Source organism: Pipistrellus kuhlii, unplaced genomic scaffold (assembly GCF_014108245.1).
Source record: "Pipistrellus kuhlii isolate mPipKuh1 unplaced genomic scaffold, mPipKuh1.p scaffold_m20_p_137, whole genome shotgun sequence".
NCBI lineage: Eukaryota > Metazoa > Chordata > Mammalia > Chiroptera > Vespertilionidae > Pipistrellus > Pipistrellus kuhlii.
The window spans coordinates 197,637-211,010 of NW_023425446.1; the positions used below are offsets into that span (position 1 = coordinate 197,637).

At 60.4% G+C, this 13,374-nt stretch overlaps 1 protein-coding gene and 1 long non-coding RNA gene across 5 annotated transcripts in view; one reads left to right on the top strand and one right to left on the bottom strand.

The window, feature by feature from the left end:
* Positions 1 to 8,361, bottom strand: part of SAMD11 (sterile alpha motif domain containing 11) — an 18,630-nt gene extending 10,269 nt beyond the window's left edge. Inside the window, exons 1-4 of one of the 2 annotated variants that reach the window (XM_036436434.2) lie at positions 7,452 to 8,360; positions 6,416 to 6,507; positions 2,716 to 2,897; positions 1,448 to 1,498 (exon numbers count right to left, since the gene is read on the bottom strand). In XM_036436434.2, coding sequence (XP_036292327.1) covers positions 1,448 to 1,498; positions 2,716 to 2,897; positions 6,416 to 6,507; positions 7,452 to 7,968 — 842 coding nt within the window. In that variant the 5' untranslated portion in view covers positions 7,969 to 8,360. Of the gene's footprint in view, positions 1 to 1,447; positions 1,499 to 2,715; positions 2,898 to 6,415; positions 6,508 to 7,451 lie in introns of both variants that reach the window. The other variant, XM_045581200.1, reaches the window with a different exon arrangement.
* On the top strand, positions 7,222 to 10,124 carry LOC123652277. 3 transcript variants are annotated; one of them, XR_006741521.1, is made up of 3 exons: positions 7,222 to 7,522; positions 9,177 to 9,280; positions 9,382 to 9,844. It is a non-coding gene; the product is annotated as an uncharacterized LOC123652277 (long non-coding RNA). The 3 variants fall into 3 exon arrangements; XR_006741520.1 differs by having other exon boundaries at positions 7,248 to 7,522; positions 9,438 to 9,844; XR_006741522.1 differs by lacking the exon at positions 9,382 to 9,844 and adding an exon at positions 9,857 to 10,124 and having other exon boundaries at positions 7,250 to 7,522.
* The last annotated feature ends 3,250 nt before the right edge of the window (positions 10,125 to 13,374 follow it).

Below are 13,374 nucleotides of genomic sequence, written 5' to 3' on the forward strand. Positions count from 1 at the left end.
TGCTGCCCAGTGCTGAGACCCATTCACTTCAGGGTCAGATGGATAGAAGGTTAGGATGGAGAGGCAGATGAAGATGGATGATGGAGTCAGACGAACAGACAGACAGAGAAGGATAGAGAGCGAAGATGTCAGACAAACAGGCATGATTGGACAGATGGACAGAGTCTGACAGACAGACAAGAGACTAGAGATAAAAGAGCAGAGGGACAGGGCCAAAAAGGGCCACGGCAACAACGACAGAGAGGGTGGGAAGTATGAGGCAGCTGGGCCGGGTGCTGCATGGAGGGGAGCCACTCCTCACCACCCCACCATATCTCCTCTCCTAAAAGCCAGGAAATGATCCTCGCTGCTTCTACTGCCTGTCTGAGCAGGGGGGAACCTCTCCCACTTTCCAAGGCCGGGTGGGTGGGGGCGCTGTTGGGGGCCTGCAGGGAGAGTTGACCTGGAGAGGAGCAGCAGCTCCTGGGTTCCTACCAGCTTCGCGAATAAATTTATCCTGTAGCTTCCCAAGTACAAGCCTCATAAGATGTCATCTCTGTTCACGATGGCTTATAAAAAGGATCAGTTCAGCTGGCAACTTCAAAACGAGGTAGAAATAAGTTTGAAGATGTTTTCATTGTAATTTGGCTCCAGATCTAGACCTCAGAGCCAGGCTGGGAATGGGCAGGACCAGCGCCACTGTGCTCTTCCGAGGAAGCTCAGCCAGTCCTGATGCTCACTGCCGCTGCCCTTCCTGTGGCCTCCCCCGGAGGAGGAGGAGACTTGACCCCACTGACCAGAAAGTACATCCTGGCTCTGCCCACAGACCGATCACCCCTTGTCCCCCGGGAACCATAAACTTGGGTCTCCCAATGCCCCCCAACCTCCTCTCAGGTCCCCTCACTGTTATCTCCCTCCATCCTGCCTCCACAGCCTGAATCACTGTGGACTCAGCAAACCCCCCACCCGCTGGGCAGAACCTCAAGAGGACCTCTGAAAACATACACCTGGTCACTCTTCCAGCTCAAGAACTTTCAGTGGCTCCCCAATGCTTGGAGGACAATGCCCAAGAGGCCTAGAATCCAAGGCTTTTTAACATCTGATCGAGCTAGACTTGCTGACTGGGAACCTCCTCCCCTCCCATATCCTTCCCCTCATTTCTCCATGTCTTTGCACACATCCCCTTTCTCTAGGAAACTCCTATGCTTCCTTCAAGATCCCATTCACACATCACCATTCTCACCTCCTGGTGGGTCTTTGGGAGGATGGGAGGGGGCAGCTATGACCTCATCTTTAGGCAAATGGGCTCAAATGGCCAGTCCCATTGGAGGGGGGCACTCTGGATCCAGGGTTGTGCTGCCAAGGCCCAGGCACAAGTCAAAAGACAGACCGCAGATGAAGGAGGAGCCTGGAGAGATTTAGAAGCGCACACTGTCTGGGAGGAAGCCTGATCCAGCCCCAAACTCACCTGCAGGACGTCTCTCGGAAGGAGATGTTCACATCCCAATGGGTGTGGACCCTGGTAGGAAAGAAGGAAAGTCAGCATGGCCTCCAGGATGGGCTGCTGGACAGCCGACGGGTGTGCGGCCTGTCTCTCATCGACCCCCAGCACCCCGTCTCCAGCGCTATCCGGACCAGTTCAACCATCGAGGGCTGCCATCAGGAGGTGGGAAGCACAGAGCTGAGGCAGCATGTCTCTGCTGTGGGCCCCAAGGAGCCCCATGTTGTGCTGGGGTGTGGGCTGCAGCTTCCTCTGTATGTCACTCATATGACCAAACCCAAACTCCTGGTGACTAGAGCTATGCCAGCTGGACTGGAACCATGCCAGGAATGAGCCCGAGACTGCCACTAGTGCCAATGGCTGGGTGTCCACCCAGGTATAAGCCCCGGGGTACCAGCTATTGCCAATCGTCTTCCCAAAAGTGACCACTGCACCACGGAGGCAGGAGGGACGCCAGGACCAGAGATCAGGCAGGAAACAGCTCTGCTCTATGCGAAGCTCTGCCCCATGCCCAGCTCTGCCCTGTGGCCAGGCCCTCCATCACAGCAGTGCCCTGGAAAGACCATGGCTGAGGAGGCAGGGGGAAGCCTGTGTGGTGCTTCACCTTACCAGGTGTGGGTGTGGGCTTGGCAATGGGGTCCCGAGGCACGACGAGAGGGTTAGTAGCATAGGAGACATTGGAAAGTGCTGAAAGACTAGGTGGGAAGAGGCCTAGAAATTCTGGGGATGCATCACGATGGATGGCCAGAGAGAGGTTCCTCTGCTGTGAGAGGAGATGTGGGAGGTCAGGAAGGGTGGGCCCAGCCTGGGATGGGACAGTGAGGACCCATCAGAGCTACCACCCACCAAGGCACATGAGCACAAGTGTACAGGGGCTTCCCTGAGGGAGGGTCCACCCACTCCCCACCCCTCACCTGGCTGTGGTGGGACCAGGCACCCCTTCCCAAACCTTGTCTGGGGCTCCCTGTCCCCCGGAGCCTTGGGCAGTCCTCCTTCCTTCCTCAGCCCATTGCTGTGCTCACCCCCCAACAATGCTGATCCAGTCCCTGTGGTCCCATGAGAAGGAGGGACTGGCATGCTTCAGCTGAGGCACAACAAGCTAAACTCGGGCCCAGTCCCAAGGGCAAAGGACTCCCCTCCAGGCTGGACCTGCCTCAGCTGCCTGCAGACCTGCCTTGATGTCCCTCTGGCATCTGAGCCCACATGCCCTCCACGTCCTCGCCCTGGGAAAGTACCTTCTCTTCATGATCCGGACGTGGGTGTCGTCCTCCTGCTTTAAGCCAGGCCGCTGTCCGCAGGCTGGCCCGCTCCCATCGCTGTCGCCATCGCTGGCTAAGAAGCTGGGGGTCAGTTCTTTCTTCAGAACCCGAGCTGAGGGCAGAGCAACTGTCCTCTTGTCTGCCAATCGCCCCCGGTTCTGCGCAGAGAGGGAACAGAGGAAGGTAAGCCCCTTGGCTCCCTGGTGGCTTGCAACCTGGCCCAACCCCTAGGTAGGCCCAGGTGACAAAGCCTCACTGAGATCACATAGGCACAGTCAGCAGCCCATGCTCCCCACTGCCCTAGTCAAGAATAGGCCACCAGCCTCCAGTACGGGCCCTAGGGTTGGCATAAGCCACGAATGACCAGAGGTCAAGAGCAGGGAGACAAGGCCTCGGGCAGAGCCCTTCCAGGGGTGGCCCTGGCCAGGCTGCTCTGGGCACTGCCTTGTCCTGACTGCACACTCCAGCCCAACCGTCCCGGCCATCAGCCTGAGTGTGAGATGCCACCTGAAGGCAGACCTGGCTCTCCCAGTTCCTCAGAGCCCAGAGGGGTTTTCTGTCTGCACCACAACCTCTCTGTGTGTCCTGTCACTCTTTTGACATGCAGTATCCTCCATGTGTGCATGCGTGTCTGCCTGGCAACCCTACTCAGATCTGTGAACCCCCAATGGAGACCAAGCCATGCGGAGCCCAGGTCCCAGGGGGTCTGAAGTCCCTGATAAATTGAAGGCCTGGGTTCACTGATCCCTTGGCCAGCCCAGTACTGTGAGCCCAGGAGCCCTAGACGATAAGTTTTCCATAAGGCCCCTGAACCCCACCCCTCCGCCCACTGTGACCAGGTAGGGCTCTTGGCACAGAGCCGAGGTGCCTGAGCCAGAACACAAATGCACAGGGAACTCCACAAAAACTAGTGCATGCTTAGAGTTGGTACATACATGCTGGAGAGCTTCCTACACACACGGCCCTGTCCACTGTCTCAGGTCCCACCACCCAGGGGAAGAAGAAAAGGCAATGATGGTTTTTTGGTGGGCAGGGAGCTTTTTCTTATTTAGTGACAAGTTACTGGCTCAGGGAGGTGGCAGGGGTCCTGGGGTTACCGAATTCTCTCTCATACTTTCAGTCCCAGTGGCCTCCTCTGACTTCCTTCCTTCTGTTGCCAGGATAAGGCATTCCCACCATACCCCTGAGCTCTAGGAGCAAAGTGTCAGGAGGACCTGGCCGCTCCCTGCATCAGTGCCACCTGGACCTGAAGGACGGCTCTGCAGCCATCAGTCCTGTCCTCAGAGTACTGGTTCTCTTTAGACCCAGTCCACCATCACGTCCAGACACACAGCACCCCCACCCTCAGGCGCCCCAGTCTCCTCCACTGCCCTCAGGAGTCTACCAGGACACCCTCCAGTCTCCTCTGCAGCTCTCAGTGAGACAGACTGGGCAGCCGGGAGCCGGCACAGGTTGTGGGAGGGGTGTTAGTATGTGAGTAGCCTATAAGACAGGGCCTGATCCGTAGCCCCTCTCTGACTCTAACCCTGGCCCAGCTCGTTACCAGCATCAGCAGGTGAGGCTGCACAGGTGACCACTGTCTGGTCCCCATACCTCTACGTGCCAACCAGTGGGCTTGGGAGTTTGGAACAGCTCCCCGCCTGTCTGGAGTGCAACTCTGCTGGGACGTCCCGCTCAGCTCTGCCCTTCTCTAGCCCGCTGTAGGCCAAGCATCAGGACCTTCGTTCCTACTGAGTCAAACCCACTTAAGAAGGAAAGGAAAGGTGTGCTCTTTGCTTCTCATCCACAGGATAGGGAAGAGGAGAGGGAAATGGCGGGTTAAGATTCCTGCTTGCGATGAGGCCAGACCAGCTCTGCTGGCTTGGGGAGGCTCCTGTGGGCACTCCAGTGGGAAGGGGGCTCAGAGACAGAAACAGGATGGGCAGCCCTGACCCCGACCAAGGACAGGGGATATGCATGCCTTCCACGTACACTGGAAACCTCAGCCACTCATCCCCACTCAGCAGCACAGATTTGAAAACTGGGTGCCGAACCTCCACCCCTAGTCAAATACTGGCTCCTCAGGCAGCAAGGATGGCCGCTTGTATGGCTGCATGATACCTGTGCCACAGACCCAAATCCTGCCCCTTGAGTATCTGTGACTGTGTGGTGTACATACACCTATGGAGCTGGCTGTGTGAGAAGCCCGTCTGTGTGGAAAAGTGGGAGCTGGAAAGACAGGAGTTCCATGGGGCTCTTTAAGGACAGGGTAGAATGACAGGCTTGGGAGGGACCAGGCTCGGAGGGGCAAGCCCAGGTCTGAGCGATCGCTCATGCAAAGCAGGAACCTGGGAGCCCCGGACAGGCAGGCAGTCCTAAACTGTGCCCCCATCCCTGTCTGAACCGCCATCCACGTCACAGCCATAGGAACTGGCCCTGGGCTCAGGCCACCTGCCCCCTGCTCCTGTGGGAAGGCAGAGCTCCTCCACCCGAGCAGAAGCTCCAGGCCAGCGGCGAGGAGGCACTGAGGACCCCTCCTCTGCTCCAGCTGCTTGAGAGGGTGCAGAGTGGAGCATAAGCTTGGTCTCTGGCCCCAGGAAGGTACAGAGGCCGTGGCAGGAGGTGGGCTACCTGTGCACACACTGTCGTGTGCAGGCATGGCTGTGGGTGATGAGCTCATGCCAGACACTGTGTGCAGTGGGCACGCAGTGAGTCCCCTCCCCAGCACGTGCGTCTGACCTGGTGTCTGTCTTCACACGTGTCTGTGGCTTCCTAGTTCCTCCAGATTCCTTGCCGCCAGGGCCCAAGAGGAACCCAGGACGGGATCTCCTTCCCCCAACTGAGGGCTGTCCCTAAGATAAAGGCCAGGGACCCTGGGTCCTCTCAGGCCTCTGCCTCTCCCACCCCTTCCTGCGAGAGGGACTGCTGGGTGGTGCCAGCAAGAGCACACAACCACCCACTGCGCAGCCAGGTCTCTAACAGCTCTCCCCAGGGCCTCGAAATCGGTCCTTATTGAGATGAAATTTCCTTTCCAGATCAACCCTCCACCCGCTGCTGCCTGGAGGACATGTGCCGGGGCAGGCACAGCACCTTCTGCCCGGCTCCCCTTGGCCATGTCTACACTGGGCTGGGGGCCCCATACTAGCCTCAGTTCTGGTTACCAAAGGCCCACAGAGCACAGAGCTGCCCCAGACAGTCTTGCACACCCTAGGTCTTGCCCTGCAGGGTTCCAGCTGTGGGTACCCAAAAAGGCACATCATTCACATCCAAGCCTGTAACCACCCCCCAGACACACATCGGCCGGACAACACTGTCCCACCCCAGAACAAGCATTCCTTAGGACCAGCTCCTCTTCCAAGCTGGCCAGGCGACATGGTGACCCCCCAGGCTGCTGAGGGCAGGTCTCCAAGCCAGTTGGACGAGACTCTCCAGGGAGGAAACCTCACATTCCCAGGACTCAGGAAAAGCAGCTCTGAGACTCCCAAAGAAAAGCTTCAGGACAGGCAGGATCCAAAGGGGGTGGGGCCTCCAGGTGCCCAGGATTCCCACCCCAAAGCAATGTCGCCCCTGTTTGCCCAGGGAGCTCCCTCCTGCACACTGGCAGAGTTGAGGTGAGGATTCTGGGTCCTACAAAATAAGCACACGCTCCCCTGGAAAGAAAGAAGGCCCCGAAGCCCAACTGTTTCCCACATCTCACCACCGGGGAGGATATTCGACAGCCCGGACAGTCGCAGATTGGAGGGTGCACCTGCAGAATCCCCTTGGACATAAGCGTCTTCAGACTTTTCCCTGTGAGGAGAGGCGATGCAGGACCGGTGAGGGAGTGGGTGGCACTTCCGGGGTGCAGTCAGCAGCAGGGCTGGGGGCTCCCTCCCGGCACGAATATGCACACCCACCTCAGGCCAACTTCCAAACCCACCACCAGCCCTGCCGCCCACCCCATCTTCGTGGGTCCCGCGGGAATTTCCAGAGCTCCGAAACTGAAGACCTGGACGAGCGCTCTCCAGACCGAGGCGGGCCACTGTGGACTCGCGAACCTCAAAGTCGAACGCTACTGGGTCCCCAACTTTTTAACCTCCCACCCCCACCCCCGCTCACCGCACTCTGGCTGCCCGCTCAGGCCCGAAGAGCCAGGCTCCTGCAGGAGCTCAACTGGCTGCTCCCAGCTTCGTTGCCGGTCCAGCTCCGCGCGCGCCCGCGACCCGATGCGCGGCCCCGCCGCCCCCACCTGCCTGTGCCAACCCTACGCCTCGCCCTTCTCTCCAGCAGCTCGCACCCGCACCTCGGCCACACGTGTGCCCTCCACTCCCGCCAGAACCCGTGGCCGGGGTTCCGGGGTCGGGGTGAGGGGAGTATCCTGCCCAGCCCACCCTCTCTTCCGAGTTTCCGTAACTTCCCCTGCGTCCCGAGGCCCAGCAATCCTGCAAAGACCTTCGGAGCGTAAGGAGCAGCCGGCTAGTGCGCAGCTGGAGCTGGGCGAACGGTGGAGGCTGAGGAGCTCTGCCCGGGTCCACAGAGGAGACTGTGCAAGGCGCGGGGGGGGGGGGGGGGGGGGGGGGGGCGGGGGACGAGAGTGTCCCTGCGGCCGCCCCGGAGTCACAGCGCCCTCTCTGGGCAGTGACGGAGTTTTCCCAGATGGTGGACGAGTGGGGTCCGGACCACGGGTCCTGGGGAGCGGAGGGCAGGGGCAGGGGCAGGGGCAGGGGCGGCCCGCGGCCCCTCTGCGGGCGCACCTTTGTGGCGGATGCTGCGCTTCCAGTCCTTGGCCGTCTCACGGCCGCTGACGAACTGGAATTCGTTGGGGGTGAGCCACTCGCCGCGGTGGCGGATGGATGGCCCCTTGCTGCCCTGGCAGAGTTTGCGCACGTAGAGCAGAGCGCGGTTGGCGCCGCACTCCACCTCGATGCACGGTTCGCCGTTATCCAGCAGCGGCTGGAAGTCCGGGGCCGCGGCCGCAGTGGCGGAGAAGCGCTCGAGGGCCAGAGGGTCCCGGGGCAGGTGGAGGTGCGGGGCGGCCTCATTCAGGCTCAGGTAGGCGCGCGGGGCGCGGAGCGGCGGAGCCAACAGACTCTCGTAGCCGGCGGTCGTGGCAGGCAGCGAGGCAGCCGGGGGCAGGGCGGCCACGGCGGGCAGTGGCGCGAGGTAGCCAGGGAGCGGCGGCAGCGGCAGGGCCGCCAGGGTCGGGTGGAAGGTGGCCAGAGCCAGGGCCAGGTCTTCGCGGCCTGCGAGCTCCTTTTTGACCGCCGGCATGGCGGGCCAGTGGTCCTGCAGCCTGGCTCCCGCCGCCGGCGAAACTTGTTCCCAGGCTGGCGCAGGGTCTCGTTGGCGGGAGGGGAGCCCGGGAGGCGCCTGGCCGTGCGCCTGCCCTGCCCGCTACTGCGCCCCGGCGCCGGCAGCCGCCGCCGCCGCCGCGCCTCCTGCCGGGCCACCTCGGACAGCTGCCCAGCTGGCTGGCAGGGCCTCGGCTAACGGAGACATGGTGCTGCCGGAGCTGCTATCGATTCCGATCGACGTGCCGAACGCCGCAGCTCCAGGGCCCTGGGGCTCGGCGGGGCGCCGGGCCACCTGCGCCCGCGCCCCCTGGGGCGGCCCCGCCCCCACCGCCGCTCGCCGGTCCGCCTCCGGGCGGAGCGGGGCGGAGAGGAGCCCTGAAGTCTCGGGCCCCGCGCCCCACCCCTCCCGGGGTCCCAGGCCCCCGCCCGCCCCGCTCCGCCCCGCCCCGCCCCACTCAGTCGCCCGGGCTGCGTACCCGCGTAAACTGGCGCGCGCCCGCCCGGCGGGGACTTGGGAGACTCCCCCCGCCGCCGCCGCCGCCGCCGCCGCCGCCACAACTTGGCCCATTTAAAAGGCCCCGGCGCGGCGGGCGGGCGGGCGCGGGCTCCAACAGGGGGTGCGTGAAGGCCGACCGGCCTCAGAAGGAGGCGGCGGGACCGGGCTGCACCCCTGAGTGGTTGCGGGTAGGAGGAAGGGAGACAGACCTAGCGTGGGGGCAGCTAGCCAGACCAGGCGCACGAAAAGCGCCTTTGTCGAGGGAGTTACTATTTGGGGCCGCTGCTGTAGTCTGTGACACCACGTGGGGTAGGGGTGGGCCCCAGATCCAGAGAGGGCTCCTGTCAGAGGAGGGGATCCGGGATTGCGCTCTCCCGCCCCCACCCCCCACCTGCCACCTCCCTCCCTTCCTCGTCAGGTGTGTATTGTGAGCTTACAGCTCTGGATAGGAGTGTTTGCCCAGTGCCTGTGGGTGGTGGGCATCAGTGTGTGTGTGGGGGGGGGGGGGCTCCTCTGCACCTCAGGGTGTGAGGCCTAGGTTTGTGGAGTGAGGCCTTGGCAACTGAGGTGGGAAGGGTTTGTGTTCTGTGAATAACAATAACATTTCTATTGATTATTGATTGCTGCTTTATATGCCTTAGTTAAGTTGATCATTTCAGTACTATTTCCTTATCTTTCTCATTTTATAGAGGAGGAAGGTGAGACACAGAAAAGTCAAGTAACACTCCTGATATCATACAGCTGTTTCATATCCAGGTCATCTGACGTTAGCTCAGACAGTATCTGTGCCAAGGTGTGGGGCAAGAAGGTGGCTGGACCTAGTCTGGGTGAGGGATGGGGTGTGGGGAGGAGAAGGGGCTCTGCCCTTGAGCACACCCAGTTTCCTGTGAGGAGCAGCTCTGGGGGAGAGGACCTGCTGTATTTATGTCTATCTCAGGGCTTTGGAGCAGGAATGAGAGTGGCTTGTCCCCTGATGACCAGCCCACACCGCTGTGCCAGTCAGAATGTCATCCTTGCACTGGGAGAATTAGGCAGGGAAGCTGAGAAACTCAGAGGCTGCAGGAAAGCAGTGGTAATAACCGATGAGACAGGCTTTCCTTTCTCTGGTGTGTCATTGTGGACAGGCTGGAAGTAACCTCAGATCCCAACCCAGCAGTCAGACCCCAATACCTGTCCCTCTGAGATGCAACCGGCAGGGCATCTGTGGGCATATCCCTGAATAGATTCTGCAGGGGGAGCTGGGTCACAGCTTGCACAAGCACCTTCTGCAAGGGAGGGGTCGAGAGTGAGAGGACACACCACTGCCACTCACCTCCTACCAGCTGGGCCTGAGGTTGACCATTGGCAACCATTTTGGTTTCCCTCACAGACCTACTGCCCACCTTATCCTCAGCTGAGGCACCAAGAACAGCATCGATGGAGGTCTGGGCTCAGACCAGGAACTAACTGGTCAGGGTACCCAAACCTCTGCACCCCCTTCAGCTTCCTCCACTCCCGGCACATCTGTCTGCTGATGAGAACGTGGGTATAAGTGAGTGAGTGACTCCTTGTTTCACTACCTGAGGCTCCTCCGCCCCATCTGCAGCCTGAGTCCTTGCGAAGCCTGATGGTGGGAGCTCCCTTCATGGCACCTTTGCAGCCTGAGTCCTTGCGTAGCCTGATGGTGGGAGCTCCCTTCATGGCACCTTTGCAGCCTGTGTCTTGCTCTTAGATGTGCTGCCTCCATGTCTACAGCCATGGCCGGAGGAACCATCATGTCAATGCAAGGATGCCAGGGCTTGGTGGACGGCCAGTGTGCCCACTGTCTGGTCACAACAGTGAGCCTGTGGGTAGGACTTCCCTTTCCTTCTCTAGAGCTGCTTCTCACACTTTCATCACAGCCCGCAGTGGCTAAGGAGGGCCCTGGGGGCCCCAACTCTGGCTTTCAGGGGAGGGGTTCAGCTGGCAAGGTGTGGGGCTAACCTAGCCCGCCAGCCCAACCTGCATGCTACCATCTGGCTCCACTCCTCTCTAAAGCAGGGGTTGCCAACCGCTGGTCTACTGGTGGTCTGTGAGGTCTGAAAGGTTGGTGACAGCTGCTCAATCTTTTTAGGGTTCTTTCCTGAAAAGATTGTGACTGAGTGCAAAGCTCCCTGCTGGTTCCCCATGAGGGCCTTGGTTAGGCCCTCCCACCTATTCCCTCCTCTTTCTGGGAAACAAACCCTCTGCTTTCCGGGGGTCAGAGCCATTTTCCCACGGGGATCAGGCATTCTCACCCCTGGTCATCATCCCGTTCCCGCGAGGATCTGTTCAGTTCCTGTCCACCCGGACCCACAGCTACCTCTGCACTTCTCAGATTGGGGCCAGAGGCTAGAATCATCCCCCTCCGGGCCACACCGTGGGGGGGGGGGGGGGGGCGGAGGAAGTGGGGCAGGTGGGTCGGCGGCCACAGCTCCACCTCCAGCGGCTGAGGCCCCGCCCCGGCCTCCGCAGCGCGGGCGGTCGCTCGTCGCGGTCCCCCTGACGGGGCCCTCCGCTGTTGGGCCGAGGCCGGAGCCGCCGCCGCCGCTGCCGCCGCCGCCGCCGCCGCCACCGCCGCCGCCGCCGCCAGAGAGGGGAGGGGGTCATAAATAACCCGGCTGGCGGCGCAGACGGCGACCGGAGACTTCCCCCGGGAGCTCGGGGGCAGCTGCCGACCTCAGTACCCCCAACCCCGGTTCAGTCAGGCTTGACCGCCCCCTCTGGCGCTGCCCGACCCTGTCCCCAACTGGTGCTCCTGCCAGGACGCTCCCATCCTGGAGTGCCCGCCAATGCCCCTCTCCGGACTGCACCCCTTAGTGCCCTCTTTCCATCCATGCTTCATCAGCAAATCGTTTACTGAGCTCCAGATGTGGTATTATCCTAGGAAGAGAGGTCCAGAGAGGAGGTGCAGGCAAGCTGGCCTGTGCTCATCCAGGGAAATGGGGGTCGGAGGGCAGGCCTAGACCTGCCCCACAGGAGAAAGTATGCAAGAACAGTCGCACTGGCCCCACAGGTGTGAACGGAGAAGCTGAAACTAAGCTGTGAGGAAGCACACTCATTGCACACACACTTGTGCCCACACAACACCCCGTCAGTAACAGCACGTTCCTTCTGAAAGCACAAACAGCCACCTGCATGTGTGCTCACACCCATGTGCATGTACAGGACGGGTGTGAAGATGCTGACAGCTTCAGCACACACACACCCAGGGAGTATACTAACTTAACACCCTACATGCTCCTGCAGGAATGGGCTGGGAGTGCAGGAGCTGGGGGCTCCCCTGGGTGGTGCCAAACAAAAGGAAGGAATAGAGCCCTCCAGGAAGCTAAGAGCAGAAGAGTCTCCCATGAAGGGCCTGAGGCTAGTTCCACCCTTCTTCTCCCTGCAGCCTGGACCTGGCCTGGGTTTGGAGGCAGGGAGGGAGGGTCCCTTGATGTGGCTACGGCCCTGGGGTATGGATGTGGACACTGAGGTCCTGTGCAATTCTCACCCCTTAGTGACACAAGCCATTGCAGCACCACGATGGCCCCTCTTCCAGATGCCAGGTCAGGGAGATGACCAGAGCTGGGCTCCCCACACCCCATGTCCCAAAATGTGCCAGCACAGCTGAGTGTGAGGGAGGAGAGATCCAGACCTGAGGATGGAGGGATGCCCAGGTGCTCATGTGTTCATGCCGAGGCGAGGTCAGCAGAGGCTCCGTCCTCTTGCATTTGCACTTCCCACCTCTTGTGACCTCAGCCCTGTTGTGCACATCAGCTCACATGCAGCACAGATCCCACATGAAGACTTTGGGAACCCATGCGCCTCACTGTGGGGGGCTATGCCCTGGAGGGTCAATCCCGACTGTGCTGGTTATGCACCTGCTCTGCATGTTTACCTGTTGTGGGCTGGGCAGACCTGTGAGGCTCAGAGCCCACCACAGTCCCAATAGAGACACGAGGCTATGCCATCCTCAGCCACTGGGCGTCAATCAGGCCCCATGGGGACAGCGGGGGTGGACTCAGTTGGGCTTTCTGCAGGTGGAAGTTGAAGAGGGGACACCTAGGTGGGGACAGTGAGAGCAGAAGCCTAGAGGGAAGCTGGCTAGATCCAAGGGGCTGATGGGGGAGGTGTGCAGAAGTTTCTGGCCAGGCTGTGCAGAGAGTCCAGTGTGGTCCAGAAGTGACTGGTTATATGGTGGTCTTCCTGCTGTACAGGAGCGCCCTGCAAGCAGGGCTTGCTCACAGTAGTTCACTGACTTACCCACATGCCAGCATTTGGCTACACACACACTGTTGGCGTAGCCCAGTGGTCGGCAAACTCATTAGATAACAGAGCCAAATATCAACAGTACAACGATTGAAATTTATTTTGAGAGCCAAATTTTTTAATCTTAAACTTCTAATGCCACTTCTTCAAAATAGACTCGCCCAGGCTGCAGTATTTTGTGAAAGAGCCGCACTCAAAAGGCCAAAGAGCTGCATGTGGCTCTCGAGCCGCAGTTTGCCAACCATAGGCATAGCCCTCTCATCCCAGCGGGGCCTCCCAGCTTCCATGGCCATAGGCATCCTCTTTCACAGAGAGGAGGCTCTCCCGTTGGCACCCTGGATTTTTAGCAGGTATTGCCCAGACCGAGAGCTGAGGGTGGGGCCCAAGGACAGGTGTGGTGCTGTCCCAAGGTCCATGCTGACCAGGTAGGCGCCCCCTCCTGCATGAAGAAGCAGGTACACCCCAGTACAGCTGGTGACTACCAGAGGCCTCCTCCCTCCCACATAGTCCCACCACCAGGGTCACCAGACGACCAACAGTCACTTTGTCACACTAATTTCTCAGAGATTTTCAGAAATGACGTGCAAAGGTGAACATTAGTTTCTCTGTGTTTCCCAGCACAGCTCTGGCCAGGCTGGC